The sequence below is a fragment of the Neospora caninum genome, chromosome XI (assembly GCF_000208865.1).
Source record: "Neospora caninum Liverpool complete genome, chromosome XI".
NCBI classification, from domain to species: Eukaryota; Apicomplexa; class Conoidasida; order Eucoccidiorida; family Sarcocystidae; genus Neospora; species Neospora caninum.
Window position 1 is genome coordinate 1,028,961 of NC_018397.1, and position 26,055 is coordinate 1,055,015.

General features: G+C 56.9%; 4 protein-coding genes across 4 annotated transcripts; 2 read left to right on the forward strand and 2 right to left on the reverse strand.

The window, feature by feature from the left end:
* NCLIV_054380 (conserved hypothetical protein) lies at window positions 1-5,354 on the reverse strand (the record flags this gene model as incomplete). Its single annotated transcript, XM_003884990.1, has 9 exons — window positions 1-224; window positions 592-790; window positions 1,525-1,631; window positions 1,897-1,998; window positions 2,450-2,544; window positions 3,050-3,257; window positions 3,683-4,078; window positions 4,353-4,517; window positions 5,105-5,354. 9 exons carry the CDS (start codon window positions 5,352-5,354, stop codon window positions 1-3), a joined length of 1,746 nt encoding a protein of 581 aa, XP_003885039.1.
* Window positions 5,355-7,817: 2,463 nt separating this feature from the next.
* NCLIV_054390 (conserved hypothetical protein) lies at window positions 7,818-15,802 on the forward strand (the record flags this gene model as incomplete). The annotated part of the gene is made up of 10 exons (XM_003884991.1): window positions 7,818-8,975; window positions 9,379-9,510; window positions 9,872-9,958; window positions 10,399-10,505; window positions 11,004-11,124; window positions 12,594-12,735; window positions 13,353-13,558; window positions 13,977-14,323; window positions 14,868-14,936; window positions 15,703-15,802. The coding sequence occupies 10 exons, from the start codon at window positions 7,818-7,820 to the stop codon at window positions 15,800-15,802; spliced, it is 2,469 nt and encodes an 822-aa protein (XP_003885040.1).
* A 1,698-nt stretch (window positions 15,803-17,500) lies between these two features.
* NCLIV_054400 (putative WD domain, G-beta repeat-containing protein) lies at window positions 17,501-19,681 on the reverse strand (the record flags this gene model as incomplete). Its single annotated transcript, XM_003884992.1, has 1 exon — window positions 17,501-19,681. One exon carries the CDS (start codon window positions 19,679-19,681, stop codon window positions 17,501-17,503), a length of 2,181 nt encoding a protein of 726 aa, XP_003885041.1.
* A 1,383-nt stretch (window positions 19,682-21,064) lies between these two features.
* On the forward strand, window positions 21,065-25,757 carry NCLIV_054410 (Calr protein, related; the record flags this gene model as incomplete). Its single annotated transcript, XM_003884993.1, has 9 exons — window positions 21,065-21,782; window positions 21,911-21,981; window positions 22,747-23,015; window positions 23,506-23,629; window positions 24,015-24,119; window positions 24,487-24,543; window positions 24,809-24,943; window positions 25,245-25,477; window positions 25,670-25,757. The coding sequence occupies 9 exons, from the start codon at window positions 21,065-21,067 to the stop codon at window positions 25,755-25,757; spliced, it is 1,800 nt and encodes a 599-aa protein (XP_003885042.1).
* Window positions 25,758-26,055: the final 298 nt, after the last annotated feature.

A 26,055-nucleotide genomic window follows, 5' to 3' on the forward strand; every position in this document is an offset into this window, starting at 1 on the left:
TCAGCTTGCTCTGATAACTGCAGATGCATTGAATTTGCAGAAGACATTTTTAATTTCCATGTTGGGTTGTCCGTCTTCGCCCGGCAAATAGCGAGGCAGAGGCGGCGACAATTTGCCCTCCATCTCCGCGCCTTCCTCATTCTGTGAGCATTTCGGAAGCGTTTGCTCTTCTTGAGAAGGCGGATCAACAGCGATCGTCTTGGGGGGGCTAATAGCCCCCTTCACTGAACGGAAGGAGACAGTAGGTGGCGACAGGCAGATGGAAGAGACACCAACAAGTGCCAGAGAAGGGAGCGAAGCAAACGATTGCCCGCAGAGATACCAGATCAGGGATGTTTGAGTACTCCTGCCTCTCCGTTTCTCCGTCCTTCGTCGCCTCTCTCATTCTCGCCTCCTTGTCTTTGCTGCCAAAGGCGCGCGGCCAAACCTACCTTCGCCGCGCCCGAGAAAAAATGGAAAAGCAAACGCGACAGAGAAAACCCACCAGAGCGTGGCCCAAAAGACGGAGACCGTTTTGCTTCCCCATCCACACTTGCTAGGCTGTCTTAAGTGTTTGCTCCTTCAAGGTTCTTCAGCATTCTGTTTGCCTACCTCGCCCTCCGGTGCCAACTTGACCATGCGCGTTGAAGCCCCAACCCACGAGCTTGCCAGAGGCCATGAGGGCGAGGCAGTGCGCGCTGCCGCAAGCAACTTTCTCCGCACAAAAAATCGAGGACGGGCCAGGAAGATCACGAGACGATGACAAAGCGAACGAAGAAGGCGCGGCGACAGCGGAGGCCGAACGCGGGAACTGCATGCAAAACACAGGGAAAAGAAGCGCAAAGGGACGGGGAGCAAGGATACGGAGCAAGACTTAGAGAGAGAAGGAGAACGAACGACGAGAGGGACAAGGAGAGAGAGGGTGAGAGTGGAGAGGACAAAAGCGCGTGGTCGGAAAGTAAGGATACGGACCTCCTGAAACAGGGGGAAAAGAAACCGCGGCGAATCGAGATTGAAAAGCACACGCAGAAAGAAGGAGAAACGAAGACGAGGGTACTTACCACCACTGGAGAGAGGACTTGCTGCTGCTGTTGGAGTGTCCTCCCGCACTGCCCCCGCGCCGTTTCTCCACAACAGAAAAGCGCATTTCTCCTCAACAGCGTGTCAGCGAATCTACGTGATGGAAGCGGCAAGGAGTACACAACGAAACGAGGACACGAAGAACCATGCACAAACAGGGAACGAGAAACCTAAAAATGCGGGGGAACCGGATCTGTCTCCCAATCGTCCCTCCGTTATGAACACACGAGTCGACAAGAGTCCGAAAGTTTTACATGCAAAGCAAAGCATGTGCTCTAAAGCTATCTAAGGCTGTCTCCCGCGCGAAGTCTGTCTCTGTCTCTCCAAGAATGTACAGTTTCGTGGTTGTGTCCCGATCTGCGGGTCCTCTGTTCCCTGTGTAGCCATCTCACTGACTAATGGCGTATACGCCTCTTTACTGGTGTCGCTGTCCCGTACACACACACACACACACACACGCTAAACCGCGCGTGCAATCGAGAGAAGCACGACGCACGGTTGATGGGTATCCTGGAAGAGAAGAAGCGAGAAGTCGTCTCCAGCTGCGACTGCGGTGACGGCGCACTGCTTGGCTGCAGAAAGAAAACACAAAAACGAGCGTTTTGTGGGCGCCGGAGCGAACGGGAAGGGACAGAGAGGCGCTGCGAGGAAAACAGAAACGAGGGATCCCGGCGGGACGAGGTGGGAGTTGTTGCCTCCGGGGAGGGGCACTGTGCGTGCTCCCCAGTTGACAATAGGGCCGATCTCGACGCCTTGGCCACAGAAAAAACGAAAGCAAAAGAGAGAAATCTCGAGAGAGAAATAAAGGGAACGAGGAACCGGAGCTTCATGTCGGACCTCCTGGAAAGCCCGTTGGCGGCAAAACGGCGACTGGCGTGTGCTGGAGGTGGCGGTCCGCGTAGGTGTAGGAGACAGCCCGCGGAATGGAGATTTTATTGCCTGAAAAAAGAGGGGAAAAGGAAACGCAGAAATACGCTAGTCGAAGACACATCCACCAAACACCATGGCACAAAGCGGCAGGAGATGCTGTGCGTTCTTCAAGACCGTATGCCGCAGTTTGGGTACTTCTTGTGTTTGTTCATTCGTTCATGCTTTCCCGTTCTCCCACCCTCTTCACTCTTCTTTCGCCGTCCCTCTCTCACGACCACATCTCTCCCCTCACCTGTTCTTCTCTTTACTTTTTAATACGCGTCCGGTTCATTTCCGCGTTCTGTTGACCCCCCCCCCCCCCCTCCCCCGCGCCCCACTGTCTCAACAATGTATTCTCCGCCACAGAAGCTGGCCCATCGGAAGCAGAGAAACCATTTCCAGTTCCTCGCTTCCGCGAGTCCTTCCCCTTTCCGTCTCTTTCTTTTCCGTCCCCTCGGCCCTATCCTTTTCGGAGCCCCACCCTTTAACCGCTCCATCCACGTCGTGCCCGACACGCCTTGCTGATTCGAGCGCGTGTCGCCGAGGCCCAGCTGGATTTTCGAATCGTCTCCGAACCTAAAGCGAGAACCCAAAAGCGGAGAAGGCAACCAGAGTCTCGCACACCGTGCGCTGGCACGTTTATACAGATGCATGTCTACAAATATATAAATAAATATATATATATATATATATGGAGGAATATAGGTTTATGGTTCTGTGTCTCAACCGTAAACAAATTCTACGTCTCTACACATTGCGTGCGGAGCCTCTGCGGCATCTACTCACACGTGGACCGGATCAGACCCGAACATGTCCTCTCCGCATGCAGGCGTCGGGGTGTATCCCTAATATACATCTAGATGTATATACACATGCATGGATAGATATACACGTTTATACAAGAGGCGGTGAGCGACGTTGCCTCTCTGTTTCATATCTACCTATATACTCGTATATATCCGTTGCCAACGACTCTACTGATGCCTTTATACAAAACACATACATAGATATAGACATGCATGCATATATATATATATATATATATATATATATATATATATATAGGTCACAGACGCCTTACGCATAGACTTTTCCGTCTTTCGAGAGACAGAGAGTGTGATGAAGGCCGCAGGAGACATCGACGATGTGCGGCTCTCGCCTCGCGTTCCCGATCCACTCGGAGTCGGCGTTTGAGAAATCGACCCGGTGGGAGTGCACGCGCAGGCTCGCCTCGTCGAAGGGCCGGGGCTCCACGCCGCACTCGCCAAAGAGGTTCTCCCCGCAGCAATCTTCAAACACAAGGCACAGCGAGACCGGAAGACGAGGTGGAGAGACGCGATGCGAGGGGAACAAAGAGACGACCGAGCGAACGCAAAAAGACACGAAATGGGTGCGCGGCACGAGAGCAGAAAAAACGCGCTACGTTGATAAAGACACCAGCAGGTAGAAACGGTGAAATCTGAAAGCGCCACAGGAGTGCCGTCGGAACTCGCATCTCCAAATTCCACTGCGTGCGGTTTAGCGTTCTTCGCTTTCCCCTTTCACCTCCCCTATGCTTTTCTCTCCACACGTTTGGCCTTCGTCTGCGTCTTCTCTCGTTTCGAGTGAAACCCTTTTTCCCTTTGCCCAGCGAGAGAGACTTCTCCCCGAGTCCTTCCCCTTCCCCCCCCTCCCCAATTCGGGCCGATGCTTTCTCCCCTTTTGCCTTCCTCACACAGCTTTCCACGGCGCGTGACGAAGGCTGCATGCGTGCTTCCGACGCTCATCTTCACCACGCGGTCGGCCCATCCCGTCCACTGTCCGAGTTTGTCGAGCGCCCAGGTCCAACTGCTGGCCTTGCCGCTCTCTTCTTCCGCGTCTGCCAGGCCTCGCAGGGGGCGGACGGCGCAGCGGACAGAGCGCGTGCCGTCGGCCCCAGTGACGACAGAGAAAGCGAGCTCGTCGGAGATCGAAGAAGGAGAAGAAGATTGGGCGACGCGGCCAAAGACGTCGGGGAGGTTGTCCAGGACGAAGACTCGACCGTCGGCGGAGAGAAGGAAAACTTCAGCTGTTGAGCATTGGGCGTCGGTCACTTTAAACGGGAGTTCGAGGTAGAAAGGCGGGACGAAGCCTAAAAAAAGAGAGAAGCAAAGACAGGAAGCAACGAGAAAAGGAAGGGTGGCGCGACGCAGGCCGGGAAATCGAGGAACGGAGAAGAGAGACAGTGCCGCAAGAAGAGGCGGGCGGGGAAACTGATCCCGTAGTAGACCATCGAGGGCAAACGGAGACAGGAAGAGGCGACAGGCAAACACGACGCAACGGCCAACCCCTTCACAGGCTGCGATATGAGGAGGGGGAGAGTCGCAGAAGACACACAAGAGGAGAAAGGGAGCGCAGAAACCTACGCAAAGCAGACTCCATGGTTTCCCTCGCGCCGCTGGCGCCGTCCTCGGTTTCCGTTTTCGGCACAAAACTGCCCCAAATCGCCACTTGCTGTCTCTCGTTCACAGCGACGCCAAAAGCCGGTCCGAACGAGATCTGCTGCCACGGCGCTCGTGAAGCTGCTTGATCTGGAGAAGGCATCCCGCACAGGCAACACACGCAGAGAGAAGCGGCATGTGCTTCTGCCTCTCGGGCCTGGCTTCACCTTTTGACGGAAAACGTGGGCAATCGATTCACAAAGCGCGAAGACAGCCTGCATTCCTCCTCGAGCGACCCCGCGGAAACTCAGGAAGGAATGCACAAATGGACAAACGCCGGAGAACGTGGTAAATGCGTTAGATGTCCTCGCAGGAGGTTTTTTCTCTCTCTCGTGGTCGTGTCTCGGTGGACCCTGTGCTTGGTCATGCGAGGAAGCGGCCTGCCTAGGACTTTCCTCGGTTGTAGAAACGCTTGAAGGCCAAGGGCTGCATGCACGGTCCTACATATGCAAAAACAGGTGCGCCATCCTCGCTTTTCCCTATCTATGCCTGAGCAAACCAACCTTCACACTCAGAGAGAATCCCCTTCTCTCTGAGTGTGAAGCGTTGAAGCGCAGGCCTGTGCAGGCTTGTTCACAACGGAGAAATGCCGCGTTTGTCAGAGATGGATCAGCAATTTTCCTTTTTGTGGAGGCGGGGCCGAAGAAGACCCGGACGCTCAGCAAAATCTGAATCACCTGTGAACCAGTGGAACTCGGTGGGCGTCGTGACGTCGCCCAGAGCCCCTCCAGGGAGCGCGGCGCGGTCTCCCCACATCAGAATCTGTTGCCTCGTCTTCGATTTCTTGGCAGCCTTCTCGCTTTCTGCACGCGGGGCGGCAGCCTCCGGCGGCTTCACACGGCCGCCGTGTTCGCCCGCACATCTCGCTGACGGAGCCGGAGAGAGAAGGCGCGGCAACTTGGTCAAGGAAGCGAAGCGAGTCTGCATGCGTCTGTCCAGCCTGTCCAAGCCGGTCGTTGAGGCTCTGGACACAGCCAGAGGGCGAGGAGTTTCCCGCGTGCACCGAGATGAGGAAGATTCGAGCAGTGCGACTCGACTGTCCACAGAAGAGGTTTCCGGAGAGGGAACAACCGCACACAACGCAGGTCGGCGCGGTTGCAGCGGGAAGGCAGACGAAGACGACGACGGAGAGGAAGGAGGCGACCGAGAGGAAGGAGGCGAACGAGAGGAAGGAGGCGAACGAGAGGAAGGAGGCGAAGAAGGTCGAGATTGGGACAGGGCGAAGAAGGCCGCCGCAGCCGCGAGTCCTGAAAAGAGAAAGAGCGAGGTCAGGAAGTGGGTGTTTGTGTGTGTGGAGACTAGGTTCGGATTGACAAACGCCGAATCGGCCCAGTCCCGGCAGGAGATGGGCAAAAGAAAACACTTTTAGGCCAGGAGAAAAGTGGTTTATACGGGATATTCACGGAACGGAGCCTCAAGCACCGCAGACCTGTTTTGGGGCTGCATAAAAAGAGCAGCACAGCGGTGTCGGACTTCTGAACTGAAAACCTTGACGAGAAAGGATGCACGAGGAAACGGGTTTTGGCAGATGTTTCCCTCCAGGTGAACCCTCAGCTTTCACCCTGTCAGCGGGTGTTTGTAAGTGCTCGAAAAGCGGAAAGAACGAAAAAAAACTGAGCCTCTAGAGACAGGGGGGAAAAAGTGGAAAACGAGCATCTGCATGCAGTTACCCGATCGAGGCATACGAGGAAATCTGATACGGAATGGCCTGCGTCGGCTTCTGTCTTGCGTCTCTTCCCACGCGCTCCACAAAGGAAAGGGAAAGGCGTTGGAGCACGCCCTGCCGCCGGCAGAGAAAAACGCCACACTCCGTCGCTGCTTCATCTTGATTCTGTTGCGGCTTATAAACGGACACCCGAACTTTCCTTCCCTGTGGTCGACTTTGCGCTTAACTTCTCTCCGGCAATCTGGCCCTGGTCGGTCGTATCTCCTGGGCGTTGCTGTCGAGAGACAGGGTGAAAGAGGGAGGAGGAAAGAAGAAAGAGAGAAAGAGAGGAAGTGAGAGAGCGAGAAGGAAAGAAAGGGAGAAAAAAAAAGAAAGCGAGGAAGCAGAAACACAGGGAGGAAAAAAGGAATGGATGAAGAGAGGAAGAGATGCAGGAAGGCAAGACGCGCGAGAGGAACCGGACAAGGGGTCAAGAGGCGAGAGACTGAACGAGAGAACGAGGGAGATCCAGAGATAGAGAAAGAGGCAGCTAATTTGCTTCAGACAGCAGAGAGGCTGTAGAGACAGTTCGAATTTTTGGCTGATTTCCTTTTAAGTCGTCCGCGGTTCGGTATCGTTGAAATGCGAAGAAGCGAGGCGCCTATAAGCTATCTCTGCCTCGTCGGGGAGGATCCGCTGAGCCAAAGAAAACGAAAAGAGGCAAAGACGGAGGGAAGAAGATGACAGCGGAAAGGAAGAGGAGAGGAAGAGGACAGGGGAAGGAAAGGCAGCAGATGAAGCCAGGGAAGAAAAAGGCCCACGTGGCAGAGGCGAGGTCGGGGCCTTACTGGGAGAACTGCGGTCGTGCCGTCGGTGAGAGTGCGCGAGAAAAACTGTATCTAGAGGCACGACAAAAAACCAAGACAAACAAAGGCAAAAAAGATACACTATCTTTCGCAACGTGATGTGTGTTTCTGAGCGACTGGGCCCCAGCCAGAGACAAGTGGATGAACTTCCACAGAAAAGTGACCGCGAGCGCGCGCATGCAACGAAAAAGCATGGGAGCATGCAGTCCCAGACCGAACCTCGAGAGGCAGCGAGACTTCGATGCTGTCCCTCTTTTTCCACCCTACTTTTCAAGAAATCACTCCCCTTTTGCCTGCGTTGTCCATCCTTATCCTACATTCTGTTCCTGTTCTTCGTCTCCCACCTGCCTTCTTCTCCTTCTTTCTCCGTTGTGCAGACGCCAGGGCCACCTCCGTGTGTGTGTACTTAAATATCCCGACACATCACTACATTTATGTGCATGCGGATTTGCAAAGTTGTGTATTCTGCTTCAAAACGAAAACGCGTTTTGCGCTGCCGTCTTTTGTCTCTCGTGTCCTTTGTCTGCGTGGTCAGCCTTTCCGGTGGAATCTTCTCTTCCCTCGACCGTGTTGTCTCGCTGTCTCCTGTTCGCGCAGAGTCCCCGATTTTCGCAACCGCGGTTCTTTCTCTCTCCCTCTCTCTCGCCGCGTTCCATGGCTCTTCTGCAGAAGGGATAGTCAGGAAGACACACAGAGAGACAGGGAGGGGACGGGTCGTGCGCTGAACGGAGAGAAAACCCGAGGAAGAGAGGAGGCGTCTGAGCGTTGTGTTTTTCTGTGGCGGGTGTCCCCGTGTGTCTCCCGCGCAAGAGAAGGCAGAGAGAGCGGGGACGATCGCGAAAAATCTCGGGGCCGGGGGAATTCCTTCCCAATTTCAAGATGCTTTCTCGAGGGCAACTTCTTCGAAGCGCCGGGGCGCGGCAGCCCGGTCCTTCTGTTTCCTCCGTGGTTGCGTCGCCGCGCACGCCTCTCTTTTTCGGAACTGAGTTCAGTGTCGCGTCGCTGCGCGTCTCGTCTACTCGCCTTCTGCCTCCTCTTGCGCGTCGGTCTCTCGCCTCCACTTCGCCCTTCTCCCCTGCAAGTGCTTCTCTGGCGTCTCCTCGCGCTACGAAACACCGCACGACCAGACCGACTCGACTTGGATGTCTTTCTCCTACACAGGCCAACGCCGGCGCTTGCCCACCCTCCACGCCGCCTCTCTTTCTCCGACGTTTCTCCTCGGCTTCACACGCCCCGTCAGCTCCCCAGCGAAGGAAGGGAAAGCGCGTCGCCTCAGACGAAGCAGACGAGACTGCAGTGTCTCTCCTGTCTTCTCTTTCGCGCTCGTCGGCCGCAACACCCTCCTCGGGGTGGCTGCTGGACACCGGCGAGATTGCGCCTGAGGCCTTCGCTTCGGTCAAGCCCGTGAAAGACTTTCCCTTCCTCGCTCTCTCTTCCCGGCTCAAACGGCTGAAGGCGCGGCAGCAGCAGCTGCTTCGTGACTGGCAACTGCAGGCGGCGAGCGCGGGAGGCGCGGCAGGCGCGGGGAGCGGGGAGAGTGCAGAGAGCGCGAGTCCGGCGGGGACGGACGGCGAGGCTTCGTGCACGTTCGAAGACGCCGTCGCGAGACAAGAGGAGATCCAGAAGAAAATGAAGATTCTGGAGACGCTCGCGGCTTCCGCGAGTGACCACACGCCAGACCAGATCGGAGACACGGGCCGCATCGCCTTCCTCCCGCACGCAGACGCCGTCAATCTCCTGGTGCTCCTCGCAGCAGAAGCAGAGAGCCTGGGAACCGGGGGCGGGAGAAACAGCGCAACCGCGAGCGAGGTGGGCGAGGAGACAGAGGCGACGGCGGCCTCAGACGTGGGACGGAAGGCGGCAGACGAGCAGAGCACACAAGGCGAGGAAGGCGAGACGGAGACAGAGGGCGAGGCGCGGGGCGCGTCTCAAACCGCGCAGACCGACGCGTCGGAATGGCGCCTCAAGTGTGAATCCAACAAACAAAAATGGAAGATGTGCATCGCCAGACTGAAAGAACTCGCTCTCGACCACGAGGTAGGTTAAGGCTTCACCCGTTGAAGAAGCGTGAAAAAGACGCTACTTTCTCTCCGTACCCAGTCGCTCGCTTTGCCGCGATCCCAGGGTCGGGCTGCTCTCCGTCTGAGCGGTGTTTTTCCTGGCCCGAGCGAAACGCGACTGGGCGAGACTGCCTAGACAGCCGAAAAGCGGCATGCGGTCTGCGCGAAACACCGGGATGAGGGTCTGCACGGTGTCCGCAGCGCAACGCCTGGGCGATCTCGCGTTTCCTTGCCCCATTCAGTCTGTCGTGCGCCTCCTCAGAAAACCGGTTCGTTTTTCCTTCGTGAAAGTCTGGCCTCGTTCGGCCTGATGTCCCGCTGGTTTCGCCGTCTCGATCGATATCACATCGGTTCGCGCCCGCCTGTTGGGACCTGTGTAGGACGCTTTCCTCGTGTTCTACTCCATGTGCGTCACCAACCGGCTCGACGCGCAGCTGCTGCCGGTCCTGCTGGAGAGACTGGAGGCGGGATACTTCTCCTCGCAGGCGCTCTCGAAGCCTCTCTTCCATCCGGTAAGGTTCTCGACTGCGAGTCCAAAAAGGATGCACACAGATGTGCGGCACACCAACGCATATGCATACGTGCCCAAATACACTTTATATGTATGCAACCGTATGTGTGCGTATGTGCAAATATACGTACATAGTTATAGGTATACCCTGTACACGCTCCCTGGTGGGCACGGGGCGCGGTGTGCAGGCCTCCAGGCGGGTCCCCGTCTTTTTGCGTCGATGTGAATGCGTGGATGCGCCAGTTTTTTCGTCGATCCCGAGATGAAACCGGGAGTTCTGTGGCTACTCGCTCGCGTTTTCTTTGCGCCGACGAGTTCCAGCGAGATCTGCGTTCTCCGCTCTCGTGTGTGTTTCGCGTCAGCTGTTCGAAGTCTGGGAACCGCCGTGCGACAGCTTTGCAGCGTTGGTGAACGTGCTTCCCCTCAGCGCGAAAGCAGTTGTTGTCCAGGTAAAACGAAGGCTACGCCAGACACGGCTGAACGTTCCCTTGTTGAGAGGGAAGCGTCGATTCGAGAGCAGTTGGCGATCCGCCCTCACGGGTTCTTCGCTGAAGTCTTCGACGGTCTCGGGGGTACCTCACCGCGTCTTCCGGCGTCGGAGCCGTGATCTCTTCTTTCCGACGTCACTCACCCTCCGTAGAGTTGCTCTCGAGTTTCGCCTTCTCGGTTGTCCTTTTCCTGGTACTGTTTTCCTAGGCTGTTTCCCACTCTCTGTCCCTTTCCCGCTTTGCCTCGCTTCGCTGCCTCTCCCTTCGTTTTCCGTTTTCTTCGCCGCTGCTTGGTCTTTTGAGGTGTCTCGCCACGCGCCTCCTTTTGCGGCCTGCTGTCTTCACCGAGTCTCTCTCCTGCGTCTTTTTCTTCGCCTCTCCTCTGCTTTCTGTCGCACCAGGCCGAACGGCGCTCCGAGCGCGACAGACGAGAGAGCGAAGGCTGGTTGGCGCCTCCGGAGTCAGCTCCCCTCGTTCTTCCGAATTGGAAAACGATGCATCCTGTCGAGTACGAAAAAAGAGCCCAACTCCGCGGACGAGCGTCGCTCAGTCTTGCTAGGCCTGCGTCGATCTGCGCCTCCGTGCTCCTCCGCTAGCAAACCGCTAGCAAACTCGCAAAAGTTGTCCAAACGCAAGCGCGAAATCACACAACACATGCACTCTCAGACCTGTGTGGCCAACCAAGTTTCATATCCTTGCGCGATACGCCCTCCTAGGCAGACAGACGTCGCCTCCTCGCTTAGCTGCGTAGGACTCCGTACATATCTACCTGATTATGCGACTCCATGTACATTTACACCTGTATGTATGTAAACACATGTACTCAGAGACATATCTACAGATGCTCATCCACCCGTATCTCTTTCTATGTATATATGTATATGTATACGTCTGTATACGCGTTTTTACGCAGTTTGCAGAGCCTGTTTTGCACGCTACGGGCAGTGGGGACGATTGCGTTGTTATCCCAGCCAGGCGAGAACCTGCGTTTGCGTACTTTTTCCAGCATGGAGTCGTGGGAGAAGAAGCAGCGGCGCGTGGTTCGGACGCGCTACGTGAAGGCGGAAGTCATCCGCCAAGCTGACGGGCGAAAGCTCGCAGCGGCGCTTGCTCTGCATGGCCGTCAGGTATGCGAGGGGATGGAAAACGATCTTTTCGGGTCGGTCGGTCCTGGCGCACGCGACGCACAGTTCTCGTCGTGGCCCGACCTTCTTTTTGTGCGCGCTTCTTTTCTTGGCTGCATCCCCCCGCCTTTATGCCGTCCTCTTTCTCCGCTGATTCGCCACGCATCGGCGCAGGGGTTGTGGCCGTGGTTGGGTGTTTTGTCTTCAGGCAATTCATCGCGATGCTTCAGTCGGTTCTCTCGTCGCCGTCGCCGCTATGTGCGCCCCCAGTTCACAGCGGCCGTTGCGGGGAGAGTTGCTACCCGAAACGCTCAATCTGCTGGCTGCTGAGTACGCGATTTGTGTTGCGCCGATTCCTGTCCTTTGCATGCATATATATTCGCATACGCGAACCACATAAGCGTGTGTGTCGACGTGCCTACGTACTCCTCGGCTATATATATATATATATATATATATGAATGGGAATACGTGCATACCATTGGGTAGTGTATACATTACTTTTGCCCCAGGTACGGATGATGATATTTCGTTCCTGTCCACGGCTGCGTTCTCTGTCGACACCTTTTGTCTTTTTCGTTCTTATTCATTCCCTGAAGGTGCCGGCACTCGCTCTGTTCTCCTCCGGCATCTGTTCGTTCTTCCTTGGTCTCGTTTTATCTTTCTCCTTCTCCTCCTTCTTGTTCTTCTTGTTCTCATTCTTGTTCGTGTTCTTCTTCGTCTGTCTCTTGTTCGCCGTCTTCTTCCCCCTGTCCTCCTTCTCTCCTTCTCCTTCTTCGTCTGCCTCTTCTTCGCCCTCTTCGTTCCTCTCCCTGTATTTCCTTGGTGTCCTGGTGTTTTGACTGTTCCTCGACATGGTTTCCGGCTGCGTCCGCTTTTACCCACGCGTTTTTTTGGATTGTGAGTTTTCGGCAGACTCCTGCGGCGGCCGGCAGACGCGGTCGCGCCTCACCTTCTCAGCGTTTCGTTTCTTCTCTCACAGTCGTCCTTCACTCTCACGAAACGCTTGTTTTTGCACCTGGAGGACGCGCTCCGCTTCTGGCTTCGCGAGAACGGATTTCTCGCGACGCGAGGAAGTGAACAAGCGCGTCGAACGAGCGACGAGCAGGCCTCGGAGACACAAGGAGAGAAGCGCCTGCAAGCGATTGCGGAGCAACTACGAAACGCGCCACCGGGCTCGCGCATCTTCGGTTCTGTCCACTCTGTCAGTGCATGCAAACTGGAAGCGAAGGAAGATAACGCGGGCCGTGCACTGTTTCAAATCTGCGTCGGTCTCCCTCTCGGGGATTCTTTCCTCGCTCCTCTCTCTTGCACTCCGCACGCGTTGCCATCGTCGCTCGGCCTCACCACCATGTGCACGTCCTTCCTGTTCCATACCCATCTTTTCTCCATCCTCTCTGCCCCTGTTCTCCGACTCTTCTCGTTACCCGGCCTTCGTGCGGTGCGTCTCTGTGTGTGTGTTGCCGAATTAGACACCTGCATCGCCCCTCGCTTCCCCGGCATCGGCGGACCTCGCACCGGCTGAGGGAGAAGAGAGAAACTCCGCGGCAATCTGGGAGTGTCGCGTCCTCGCCAAGCTTCTCTCAACCTTCCTGGCAGTTGCCGACTATCAACGTAAGAGAAAAAAAGGAGAAAGTCGAAACCGACAGACATGCCGACGGCGGTTGTCACCGTCTCGCCAGTCTGGCGTCAACAAAGACGCGAGACTCTAAAAGACGAGCCCGAAAAAACGGGGAAGCCTCCCACATAAGAACTCGCGCAGAGACGAACGCAATATTCCGTTTCCAGCGAGCTCTCGTTTGCTGCGGGAGGAGCTCTCACTTTGAGTCGCGACGAAAACGCAACTGGGAAGAAGTCCGCACCAGACAGAAACCACGGTTTCCGTGGTGACGCTTCTCCACCTTGCCCACGGCGACGACCCCTTCCCCACGGCGACGGCCGGTGGTGGAGAAGGAGAAGAAAGCGCGAAGCTTCTCCTCACAATGCACACACAGCGCGACAGATATGCCGTCGTGAACCGAAAAAGACCCCTTTCGTCTATGAACAGAATCCCTCCATAGCGATGGCAGGGGGGGAGGGGAGTGGGACATGGGAAAGCTGCTCGTGTTCTCCTGTGTCTCCCTAGATAGCGATCGATGTGACTCTCTGTCAGCCTGAGCTTGCCTTTCGTTCACGACGCACGTTTTCCTTCTCGCGTTTCCGTCTTCTACCTGGCTTTCTGGTCTCTTCAGCCTCGCTCGACTTCGTTCTTCTTCTCTCGGACGCGCTACGGAACTCCCTCTGCCGTACCGCTGTCCTTCCCTCGACTGCCGTGTCTCCGCCCTCTTCGGCGCCGCCGTCTTCTTCCGCATCTAGCGCGCTTTCTCCTCGCTCTCTTCAGGAAAGCGACGTTTTGTCGCTGACGGACATTGCCGCCGTTCTCGACGGCTTCGCGACGGTGAGGGCCTGAGCTCGAGAGGACGGGCGGCTCAGGAAGGAAAGCGTAACGTGACGGAAACGAAAGGAGTCCCAACGAAAGGTTGTGGAGATGTGCCCGAGCCCCTGCCTCCTTATACGTGCTTTGCCATGCTCGACACATATTTATTAGCGTGTATATATTTATATATACGGTCACCGACAGTGGTCTCTTGCCTCTGGTAGCTCTACCCACTTCCACATTCGTCTCCGCCTGCATCTTTGAATATACAAACATATATATATATATATATATATGTGAATATATATATATATATGTGAATATATATATATATATATATATATATGAATATTTGTATATTGCTTGTGTTGGTGGTTTTCGTGGATGCACCTGTTGAAGGTGGAGAATGTTCCTGTTGGTTTTCCATCTGTCTTTTCAGTCGGGATACGCAGTGCCTTCCCCTCTGTTCTCTGCGCTGCTGGAACACTTCCTCTGTGACGTCGATCTCTTCCTCGCCTCCTCTCCGCTTTCTTCGGCTGAAGCGCCTGAGCGCCTCTCCCGCAGCTACTTCTGTTCCGAGCGAGGCCGAGCGACGCCGCGGGACTGCGCCCGGCTCCTGCACGCTCTTGCTGCGCGCGGTGTCTCCTCCAGAGAGGGCGACGGGTCGGCAGACGCCGCAGCAGAAGGCAAGAAAAGGGGAACTTTGGAGAGTCTGAAGACAGAGGCAATGACGCAGGCGTGGTGTCTCGCGGCGCCTGTGCTCCACGACCTCCAACCGTACTGCACGTAAGCACGGAAACGACTTCGCAAGGAATCCAGCGGCTGTCGACAGGAAAAGAGAGAGTATCAGGAAGGGCGTGCGGCTAGCGGGAAGCTGAGGAGCGAGAAGAGGGCGGGACCGAAAGCAAAGAGAGCAACAAACTCGGGGTGTGCATCCGCACTGCGCGAGATAGGAAAGGAAAGCGAGAGATGAATGCAGAGGCGATCACTGGCAAGGGTCACCCAGACGCCAACGCAGGGCCGTCCGTGTCCCGGCGCGAGGTTCTGTCTCTCCAACGCAGAGGCGAAACCAAGGCCCTCGCGCTTACGGCTTCGTTCTTGCGGTTCTTCTTTAGATGGTGCGGCAGCCGTTTTATGGTTCGCATTTTGGATAGTTTCAAAGTCCATCGCTCAAACCGTTGACGGCTGTACCTTTAAATCACCTACACATTCACGGAGAAGATCAAAAACGAGTCAAGCATGCAGATACCCAACTTTCCAGGGGGCTGGAAGCTGCCCCGCCTCACCTCCGCTGAATAGCGTCGCTTTCCCTTCTCTTTGCGTTGCTCAGACTGACGGTTTTGAACAGCATGATGGCGGCGCATTCTCCGGCGCAAGTGCTGTCAACGACCTTCTTCCAGTAAGTCGACGAGGCGCGCTTCTCAGCGAGACACTTCTCTCGGGGACTCGTGTGTCCTTCCGCAAATGCAGAGGGCGTCATCGCTGTGTTTGCCTTGCTCGATGTTTCTCTCTTTTCCTGCGCCTCCAAATCACTAAGACGTCTCTGGTAATGAACCGGAATAAACGTGCGCACGCACGTATACTTTGATCTGCCGATGCTCGGTTCTCGACCCCGCCACAGGTCTTGTCTCCGTAATCGCGAACCGATTTCTCCCCACGCGCAACGCACAGGTCAATATGCTTCTGATGGAGACAGGAAGGGCGTTTGCATCTGCACGTCCCTCCTAGGTGAAACACAAGCATCTATACGTATATATACATATATATATGACGATATGCGCTGTGGCGCTACAGATTGAATGGACGGGCCTTCGACACTGGGTCTATGCATGCATGTCTGGACTTGAGCTTCGCGTTCTGCTAGTTGCTTTTCGCCTTCAACCGCCCTTTTTCGTCGAAAGTGGTGCCCGTGGTTTTCTCGCGGCGGTCGCGGCGCCTGTCTGTTTCTTCGGCGGATCGTCGTCTCTTCTTTTTCGCGCAGAGAAGGCGCGTCTCGCCGTTTTTTTCTCGCGAGCAACGAACCCGCGCCCTGTCTGAGACGGTTTCTCACCCCCCCGTTGTGCGCCGACGCAAGGCGATCGGCGTCTTTCTCCATTTTCAGAACCTCTGTGTTGTGCTTTTTTTGTTCCGACTGTGCGTGCGCCTTCCGTGTCTGGCCTGTGTAGACGAAGCCTCGAGAAGTTCGTTCGCGAACACCCCGACTGCGACTCGTCCGTCATCGGAACGCTCTTTGGCGTGCGGAAGGCTGTGGAGCAAAGCGAGTGAAGACAGGACGGCGACCGCGAACGCCCCGCCGCCGCCAAGGCCCCGCCGCGCGTCATCGACTCCTCTGCTTCAGACACTTCACCTTCAGTCTCTGGACGAAACGGGCGTGCAGGAACGGCGGCATAGCCCTTCACGCCGTCCACACAAAACGATTCAAAGACTGCTATATACACGCATGCATCCCAGCAAATGGAAGAGTGTATCTATCTATAGAGTGTGTGTATGTGGATACACTTAAATACAGATTCGGGTACACGCATGTGAGTGCACGTGTTTGTGTCGCCTTGCATGGGAGGAATATATATATATATATATATACATATACATATATATATATACCTATGGAGGCATTTTTATGGGAGATGCTTATTTCCTGAGGTCCAGGCTTCACTGGCGGTCTCGCGCGAATTCCAGAGAACATTGCATGGCCATGGCAAAGTGCTCAACCTTTTCGGTGGAGAATGGCCCCGATCGTTGCAGGCGCACTCGCTGCAAACGCAGTCGAGGATCCCTTTCCAGAAGTCAGCGAAACGTACCCGTTTCCTTCTCAGTTTGTGTGACGGCGACGGAAAAAGCAAGGAAAGCGAGAGCGAGAGACGAGCAGAGATAGAGATCGAGCGCTTACAGGTAGATCGGCAGACTTTGATAGCGCGATGAGATGGACTGGCACTGAGAGCGCGAGTAAGAGAGAAGGCGAGTGGGAGATATCAGACTCAGCAGAAAAGATAGATCGACACCTGTGGATAAAAAGCGAAATACAGAGAGAGCGGCAATGAAGCGAGAGACGAAGGCGAGAAAGGCAGAGAGCCTTGGAGACGACAGAGGGGTGTAGAGAGAAGGACGAGGCGGAAACGAGGGGAGACGACAGAGGGGTGTAGAGAGAAGGACGAGGCGGAAACGAGGGGAGACGACAGAGGGGTGTAGAGAGAAGGACGAGGCGGAAACGAGGGGAGACGACAGAGGGGTGTAGAGAGAAGGACGAGGCGGAAACGAGGGGAGACGGGCCGGGAGAGAACGAGCGGCGATAGCGAACAGCAACGCCTATAGGTCCCCAACCACGGAAGACGCTGCGCCTGCTGTGAGAACCCAGAGAACGACCGTTTCTTCAGGAAAGGCGAGAGGCCGATAGACCGTCGAGCACAACGGCACACGACACGTGCCGACCGGAAAACAAAGGCGCAGAAAAATCTTCCAGGGAAAAGTCCGATCCCACCGCGGTTGGGCAAAAAGCGGTACCAGCATTGAGAGAACCGGGCGGGAAAGGGGAGTGAAAATCGGAAGGCACGCAGAGGCAGTGTGCGGCATCCGCCGCAGGCAAAACCCGGAAACCCAAAGGAAATTGCATCCTCAAGAGAGAAAGCAAGAAAGAGACGCTCCCCGCAAAGAGCCCAAAACCTTTGCTTCCGGAGCGCTCCTGGCGAGTCTCTGCGACGAGCGCGAAGAGCGCCCAGTCTTTGGAGATGAAAGAATGCGAAAAAGAGAGAAGAACGGAATCTGCAAAAAAGAAGAGACGACGGCAAGCGTCGTGCACACTCCCTTTCTCTCTTACGGTGCACCAATATCTGTTATATCGTTTTCCAAGCAACGCACCCCGACACACGCACGCTCAGCTCGCCCCAACGTGTGCTCAGACTCTTCTTTTCCCCGGCCTCCGGTCTCTTTTCTCTGTTTCTGCATCCTCTCTTGGCTTCTGCCGTCTCACAGCTGTCGCTGTCGCACGCCCTCGAGGACGTCGACGCTCCACACCTTTCCGAGGCCGTCTTCCCCCGCGCTGAGGACGTTCCAGACGCGTCCGCTGGCTTGGCTTCGGCCCGCGTCGTTCGCGCCTTTCGCGCCTTTTTCCTCGTCTGCATGCGCGAGCGAGTGCAGCTCCATGACTGCCCCTGACTCGTGCGCGGCCCAGACGCTCAAGGCGTCGCCTTGGCGAACGTCAGCCAGCAGGACCTTGCCATCGGTCGTGCCGAGTGCGACGACGGGGAGAGCGTGAGGATGGAGACACAGCCGCGTGATGCCTTCGTCCTTAGCGAAGAGCTGTTCCGCGTCCTCCGCCCGCTCGCCTTCGTCGCTGGGCTCCGCCGGCGTAGCCGAGCCCGACGCAGCCAATCCCGACGCAGCCGATCCCGACGCAGCGTCAGGCCGCGCCGCAGGGAAGGAGGAGACGGCGAGGGAAGAGAGTGAGAGCGTCGCGCGCACTTTCCGCTGCGCGACGTTCCAGACGAGAACGTCTCCATCGAGACCCGCCGTGAGGAGACACCCTTGCGCGAGTTGGCCTTCCCAGGCGGCGCGCGCCGCAGCGGCAGTAAGCGCGGCCTCCCGCGAGCTCGTCTCGCCTTCGTCTCCAGCTTCGGCCTTTCCAGCGAAGAACTCGCGGGTGACCTGAGCACGTGCGTCGCTGTCCCCCCCGCAGGCCTCCGAGCCGGGAAGGAGGAACTCGACCGCCTCGACGGAGCCTGTGTGTGCAGCAGAGGCGAACAAGATCTTCCCTGTTTTCTCGTTGAAGAGGAGTAGCCAGCCGTCTTCGTACCCCACACAGACGAGGCCCTCGAACCCCGTGGCCGCGGCTCGCGCGTCGTCTCCGGGTTTCGAGGCACTCGCCGCCTTGGCGCTCCCCGAACTGGAGCCGTCGCCCGACGACGCGTACAGCTTGAGAGTCACCACTCCTCGCGGAGCAGCGTCTGGTTCTTGGTCTTCTTCGCTTCGCCCCGCCGCTCTTCTCTCGGCGCCGAACGCGTGGAGCTGCGGACGCGGCACACACGCCCCGGGAGCCTTGGCGAGAGGTTCGAACGCGGGGTGGAGAAACGACGCGAGGGTTCGGCCCGTCTTTGCCTCAAACACACTCACCGATCCATCTGCCGCGCCCACGACGCACGTCTTCCCCTCAGCGCCGAAGGCGCATGCAGTCAACGGCGCGCCGGCCACGAAGACCGAGAGCGCGACAGGCTCCGGCGCGCGAGAGCCGCTGCGCTTCTCAGGCGAGGTCGGGAGCAACCACGTCCACGCCGTCTGGTCGGCGGAGACCGCCAGCACCGCGTACCCGCGAGGGTGGAAGGCGAGCGCCGTCACATCTTCCGCGGGGCCTTTCAACTGATGCAGCAGCGACACTGCGAGAGGGGACGAAGCGGGTTCTGACGCCTCGCCCGCGCAGGACTGTGCACCCGAAGCAGAGGAAGAAGAGGAAGAAGCGGGAGAGGTGGAAGAAGAGGGAGGAGAACAGAGGACAGAGTAGATGCGCACGTCTCCATCGAAGCATCCACAGGCGAGGAGGCGACCGTCGAAGGAGAAGGCCGTGGCGGATACGGTATCTTTTCCTTCCTCGAGGACAGCGGCGGGGGCCAGGAGCGTGGCGGGGGCGGCACAGGCGAGGTGGGGACGGCCCTCGGCCGGCGGCAGCGAAGGAAGAAGGTAGAGTCGGCATTTGTCGTCGCACGAGCCCAAGGCGACGACACTGTTTCCGCTGAGTCGGAGCGGGGAGACCGCAGCAGACACGATCGAGTCCTCGGCCCCCTCGCAGACAGCCTTCAGCCGGCGCGAAGCCTCGGCAACGAGAAAAGGCGAAGCAGAGGAAGGCGGAACATCAACGAACTCGCCGTCGGGCGTCTCGATCACCCAGCGGCATCCTGGCGGGGCTGCAGGGAAACCTGACTCGTCAACTTCGTCTTCGTCATCCATGGACACATCGTCGTCCATCTCCTCTTCGCTGGGGAGAACAAGCGCAGCATCGACTGCTTGGGCAGGATCCAAGTAGGCCGCGTCCTCTGCATGCGAGGCAGCCGACCCAGGAGAGCCAGAGGAAGAAGAGGACGAAGAAGAGGACGAAGAAGAGGACGAAGAAGAGGACGAAGAAGAGGAAGGGGGGAGAAGCCTGTTAGAGTCAGCCATCTTTTTGAGGATGAGGAAGGATAGGCACTAGGGGGCGGGCAGACGCGTGGGCGTGAGGAGATATAGCGGGGAGAATGAACAGCGAACTCGATGAGTCACGGAGACGAAGAGACGAAATGCGCGCAGAAACGTTCAACTCTCCGCACAGATCCCTTACGGATTGAAGCAACGCTCCTTTTTTTGTGTCCTGTCTGTCGAGCGGTCTCCGCGGTCTGCCGCCGCCGCTGCGTCGCCTGGCTCTCGCTCTCGGACACCCACACTCAATACCCGTCCGTCCTCTCTTTGCAAGTTTAGGGTTTAGAGTCGCCTGTTCCCCTCCCTGTCTCCTTTGCGCTTCCATCACCCTCCCTTCTTCCCTCTCTACAGTCTTCTCCGTTTTTCGACGACCTTTTCTGGGGAGTGGTAACGCAGTTCGAAGGGAAAATGCCTCGGGCGGTGGGCAACACGCCCGACTCCAACGTGCATGCAGATGACAGCCGCGGGGGGGGAGAAGGACGGTGATAAAAATCGAGCCGACCCTTCGTCTATCTTCCACCTTGAAAACGCGATGAGAGAAACCAAGGACAGATCTCAGTGGGAAGAAAAAGGAACGCGTCTCGAGTCTCCTTTTTGAGAGGCGACGAGACGCGCGTCCTGCGCATGCTGTCTCGCGCGCCGCGCTTTTCTCTCTCCACGAAAAGGTTCCGCCACGCGCACACGCCTGCTCGAGTGTGTGCATCACTTGTCGCTCTCGCCGTCCCTCCGCTGTAGACTCTGCAGTCTTCCGGTTTCGTGTCTGTTGTCGTTTCTCGTCCCTCACAACCTTTCGGCAAACCTCCGCCCAGGAGAGGGTGCCTGGGGCATGTACCTCCAGGGAAGGGCCTCCCCTCCTTGAGCCTGTCGGGGGCCTGTCTGGGTTCAGCACTGTGGACTCTCTCATCGCTAGCGCGCTTCTCTCCCTCATCGCTAGCGCGCTTCTCTTCCTCATCGCTAGCGCGCTTCTCTCCCTCATCGCGTTGGAATTCACCTGCGAGACACATGAGCCTCTCCAGAGGTTACACCCCGTCCCCACGCCGCGCTCTGTCTTCCAGTGTGTGAACGGGCCTTTCTCTCGCCTGACGTGTTTGTGTCGCACCGTTCGAGTCCGGATCTGCCTCGGGGTGTTCTCTCCTTCTCTCTTCTTTCCTCTCCGTTTCCTTTTCGCTCCTTTCGCCTTTTCTCCTCCTCTCTTCGTACCTTCGTGCTTCCGTCTCTCTAGATGTGTCGACTTGTCCGGAACGAGGTGGAGATCGGTTCATCACTCTTTTCTCCTTGCGTTTGCGGCCTGGTCCCCGGCGCCACATCGAGGAAACCGCCGTCTGTTCTCGCGTAGTCTCTGGGCTTTCCTCTCCCCCCTTTGTCCAAATGCCTGCGCATCGGCGCCCCGCCATGATTCTTCGGGCTATGCCCGGCCTCTCCACTCGCGTCTCCTCGCGTCTTCTCTTCCTCTTCTCTCTCTCCGCATTCGCTTCTCTTCGCTGTCTCCACGCTCCCCCCGCTTCTCTCTGCTTGCCTTCTTCTCTCCTCTCTCCTCTCGCTGCGACACCGTCACCTGCTTCCTGCGCGGCCGCAGACTCCCGGCCTGGCGCGTTTGTACCCTCCGCGTCCGCTCCGCAGTTCTTCGCTCTCGCGCTTCCGGTGTCCAGCGAGGAGACGGACGTTTCCGAGGACCGCGACGACGACGACTTCCGCGACGAGGACGGCGTCGGCGATGACGACGCCATCCGCGACGACGAGATCGAGGAGCGCGAAGAAGATCTCCTCCTGATGCAGAAGGCGGCGACTGCGGCGGGGCAGTCGGCGCAAGCGAAGCTCGCTGGGGGCTCTGAGGCGCGGAATCAGTCCCCCGGCGAGGTCCGCGGCCCCGGAGACAGTGCCGACCCGCGGCTGGACCGACTTCTCCAACTCCGCCGTGAGGCGACGGACGCGCTGCAGACGCGCATTGGAAAAGTCCTTGAAAACTTCGAAAAGGTTTCCTTCACAGACCCCGGCCAGATCGACGGCATCCTGTTCCGCGAGACTTTCCAGGACGATCCCCTCGCGCGTGGCAGATGGGTGCCGAGCGCCGATCCGAAATTTCAAGGTGAGCGACGGCAGTCTGCAGAAGGCACGGACGGCGTGCACGGCATCCCCGCGGCCTCCCTCCGGCTGCTTCCGGCGAATCTGCGTTTGCATCCTCCCACCTGCCAAGCGCGTTGTGTCTCCTCTCAGGCCGCTGGGCCGTCGAGACCCGCAGCGAGGCTGTGATCGCTGGCGAGAAGAACCTCGGGATGCAAGACATGGTACGCCCGTGCTCGCCCTCTTTGCGCGTTCGCGCGTGACGCCTCCCCTCTCTCCTTTCTTGAAGACACCCCACACGGTTGGACTTCCCAGACCTTCGCCTTTCTCTGAAGCCGCCAACTCGCGAACGACAGGCAAAGTGCATGCGCGGCCTCTGCAGATCCCAGAGCGGGACCACCAAGCTCATACGCCCCAACAAACTTGCATCCATGATTATGTATATCTAGGTCAATGTGTGTATATGGATATGCATGCATGTATGCATGTACATATATCTATACATATCTATATATATCTACATAGCTAATTATATATGTATATATATATATATATATATATGTATATTTATCGGTATGTAGGTGTATGCATAACTGTCCAAGTGCATCGGCGCGCCGATGACGAAGCGTGCGCCGCGCACTTGTCGAAAGATGCCCCCGTGTTTGTCGTGCAGCTTTTTGTGGCCAAGTCCAATGCATTCTTTTTCCAACTCTTGTGCGGAGCGCCTTCGACGAACGCCGACACCTCGCTTTTCTTCGTGCTTCGCTTCGCTTTTACATCGTTTCCCTTCTGTCCTTCTCTCTCCTCTCTTCTCTCTCCCTCCGAATGTTCTCTTTGTCTCCGTTCATCTCTCGTTTCTTCTCTCTTTTCTCTTTCCGTTCCCTTCTCTTTCTGTCCTCTTCTTTGTTTCCCCTCTGTCTTCGCGCGAACTTGGCGCTCTTCCGGCTCTCATCACGTTTTTGCTTTCTGCCTTTTCCCCCTGTGCTCAGAATAAATTTCACGGGGTCGCGACGCGCCTCAGCTCTCCGGTGACAGACACCCTGAACTCACACTTTGTGTTTCAGTACGAAATTCTTCAAACCCGGCCGCTGACGTGTGGAGGCGGCTACGTGAAACTCCTGGACTTCCCCAAGGATAAGGCCCTCAAGGACTTCAATCACTTGACTGACTACGTGATCATGTTCGGCCCCGACATGTGCGGATCCTCGAACGTCGTCAACTTCATCTTGAAAATTCTAAATCCAGCGACTGGCGGATGGTCCGTTCACACAGCACTCTGAGCCGCACGGCTCCGCCTTGCTGAATCCTAACCCCGCTGTATGCTTTCGTGGCCTCGCTTCAAGGGCGTCACGTGACGGGGCCTCGGCAGAGACACAAACATGCAACTATCCACACTTATATAGACCTGTGTAGCCATGCATAAACCAGAAACATCCGTGCATATATATATATATGTAAGAATGGACATGCTCACTTTTGTGTGTGCACTGCAATGTGCCTATGTGCCAGCCTAACATTTTCAGCCATGGCTACATGGACATGCATACATGTTTACCAGTGGATAGCAGCGACAGAACGACACAGACAAGAAGCGTTTTATTGGTTGAATATATATATATATATATATATATCGGAATATGTTTATGTCTCTGCGCGGGGAGAGGCGGAGATCAATCGCGGTATTGGGTTGCGTCAGCCGCGTTCACGCTGACACGTCGGTCACGGATTTGTGTCTTTTGAGTTCTCAGGACCGAGCATCGCCTCGACGCACCACCGCGCCTGACGCCGTCTCCACTGTCGAATCTCCTCACGCTGTGGATAAAGCCAGACGACACTTTCGAGATTCACGTCGATGGCAGTGTCGTTCGCCAAGTGGGTTACGCTGATCCGCTTCCGGGGCTTTGCACTCTCGCTTTCTCTCTCGCTTTCTCTCTCGCTTTCTCTGTGTGTCTCTCTCTCTTTCTCTGTTTATTTCGCTGTATATCCTTCGCTCTCTCCTTCTCTTCCTCTCTCTCATTCACTCTCTCTCTTTCCTTCTCTCCCTCTCTCCCTCGCTTTCTCTCTCTCTTTCTCTCGCTCTGTCTCTCTTTTTGTCACAGTCTGTCCTCCATTCTCCCCTAGCGGCAATTTCTGGTTCATCTTGTGTCGTTCGGCGTCGGCACTTTGGCTCGGCGAGCTGTAGGCGCTCTGGCTGATTTTCTGCTTTTCCAAGGCGACGGCCGCCCGCGTTTCGTTGTCTCCTCTCTTCTCTCGCCAGGGATCTTTGTGGAAGGACATGCTGCCGCCTCTTCAGCCCCCGAAGACACTCGTTGTTGGACTTCGCGCGTCCGCAGCGGAGGACGAAGATGCACATGCAGGCGACGTAAGGCGCAGTGCTTACGGACAAAAAGAGACAGAAGGCAAACCGAAAACCAGGAGCGTGGCCGCTTCTCCAGCAGTGCAGAGCGAACCGTAGAAGAAGCGTACAGACGAGTACAGACAACGAAAACAAAAACGGTAACGAAGGAAGAAGACGAGAGGCCGAGATCGAAAGAGGGGGGGAAATGCTCAGATCGCCACTATCTCTTGGTTCTGTGTTTTGCCGTGAGGGGTGGGCGGGCGAAGCTGGAACGAACTCAAAGCGGCCGATGGCGCTGGGCTCGTGGAGGTTCTGCCTCGAGTCGACACCCCTCTGAAGCGCTCGGAAGGCGCACACACGGAAGAAGAACCGGCCGTGCGTGTCCATGCAGGAGGCGAAGAAGAACTCAACATCAGGCATCAGGAATCCTGCCTACTTCAAGCTCGAGGTTCGTCTCTCTCTTCTTCGCGTGTATCTTCGTCTCATTCCCGCTCCGTCTCTCTCTTCATTTCTCTTCCTCTTTTCGCATCTCTCTCCTTCGTTTGGTCCGTCGGTCGCACCCTCACGCTGTCATCCGTTCGTCCCCTGCGGTACCCGAGTCGCTCCTCATGCCCGTCCCCCTCTCTCCCTCTTTCTCCTTCTCTCTCCCTCTCCCCTTTTTGTCTTTGTCATTTTCGCTTTTGCGTGTGCGCTCTGTTTTCGTTTTCCCTCAGCACGCCCATCGGCTGCGGAACATCAACGCGATCGGCTTGGAGTTGTGGACTGTCGAAGGCGGCACGGCGTTCGACAACGTGATTCTCGCAAACTCCATCGAGGCAGCGCGGACCTTTGCCAAGACGACATTCGACGTGAGAACCTCGATCGCATGCACGGCAGGAAAGTCGGCGCCCCCCGCGCGCGGCCTGGCCTCTCTCTCTTCTCACCATTTCCTCTCATTGAGGGTTTGTGCGGCTGGTGAAGCTCGAACGGCGCAGAAAAGAGACCGGGGCGGAGGTCGACGCCTCGTTTTTCTTTTTAGGTTTCGCCAGATTGGCGCGTCGCTCGTGCTTCCTCGCTTTCGCATCGGATCTAGCGGCACTGCTTCTCTCTCTTTGTGGCTTCGCGCATGCGGCGGGATCCTGCTCGCTTTTCCCTTTCGGACTGTGTCAGGTGCGTCGCCGGAAAGAGCAGGAGCTTCGTCTCCAGATGGACACGGTGCATCGCGCGTGGCGGCTCGAGTTCGCCGAAAAGCAACGCGCACTGGAGGCCGAACTCGAAAGCGAAAAGGCGAGCAGTCTGCCTTCCTCGTTCCTCGACGGCTTGCTGGTCACGCTTCAGCAATTCGCAGATGCAACCGGGCTCTTCTCCCCCTTCGTCCTCGCTGCCCTAGCAGCTTGTACCTTGTGAGTCTCAACTCTGTTGTCTCCAGAGAAGTGGGAAAAACCCTGTTTCTGTGAACCGTCCCTCGGCCGCCTGAGCGCTGCCGGCCTCTTCCGGAGCCTCCCCGCGGGGTCTTTGGCTCCTGTCCGTGTCTCGTCTTAGCAGCCTCGCTGTCTCGGGATCATCGCCTGGATTCCCCTGTCCTTGCTTCTCAGATGCCTCCTCTTGGTCATCGGACGCCAGCGCCCTCGGCCGAGCTCGCCGCGAGAACCGACCGAGAAGGAAGGGAAGAAGAAGAAATGAGGAGGAACGCGCACGAGCGGACGCGAGCGCTAGCATAGGCGACGGGCTGCGGCAGGCGCAGAGTAGAGAGAGGCAACGTGGCCACGAAAGAGAGAGTGTCCGTGAGGTGGAGAGGCACAGGCAAAATGCATGAAGCAAGGAAAACAGGAAAGGCGAAAGCTGCGCCTGGGTTCGCCCCTTTGAGCTGTCTCTTCCGCCCTCCCTTTGTCTTCACCGCGTCGATGCGCGCCTAGCTCGGCGCCTCTCGCCCAAAAAAAGGCGGTTTCTGGAAATCTCCGTCTGTCCGTGCTTCCTGTCG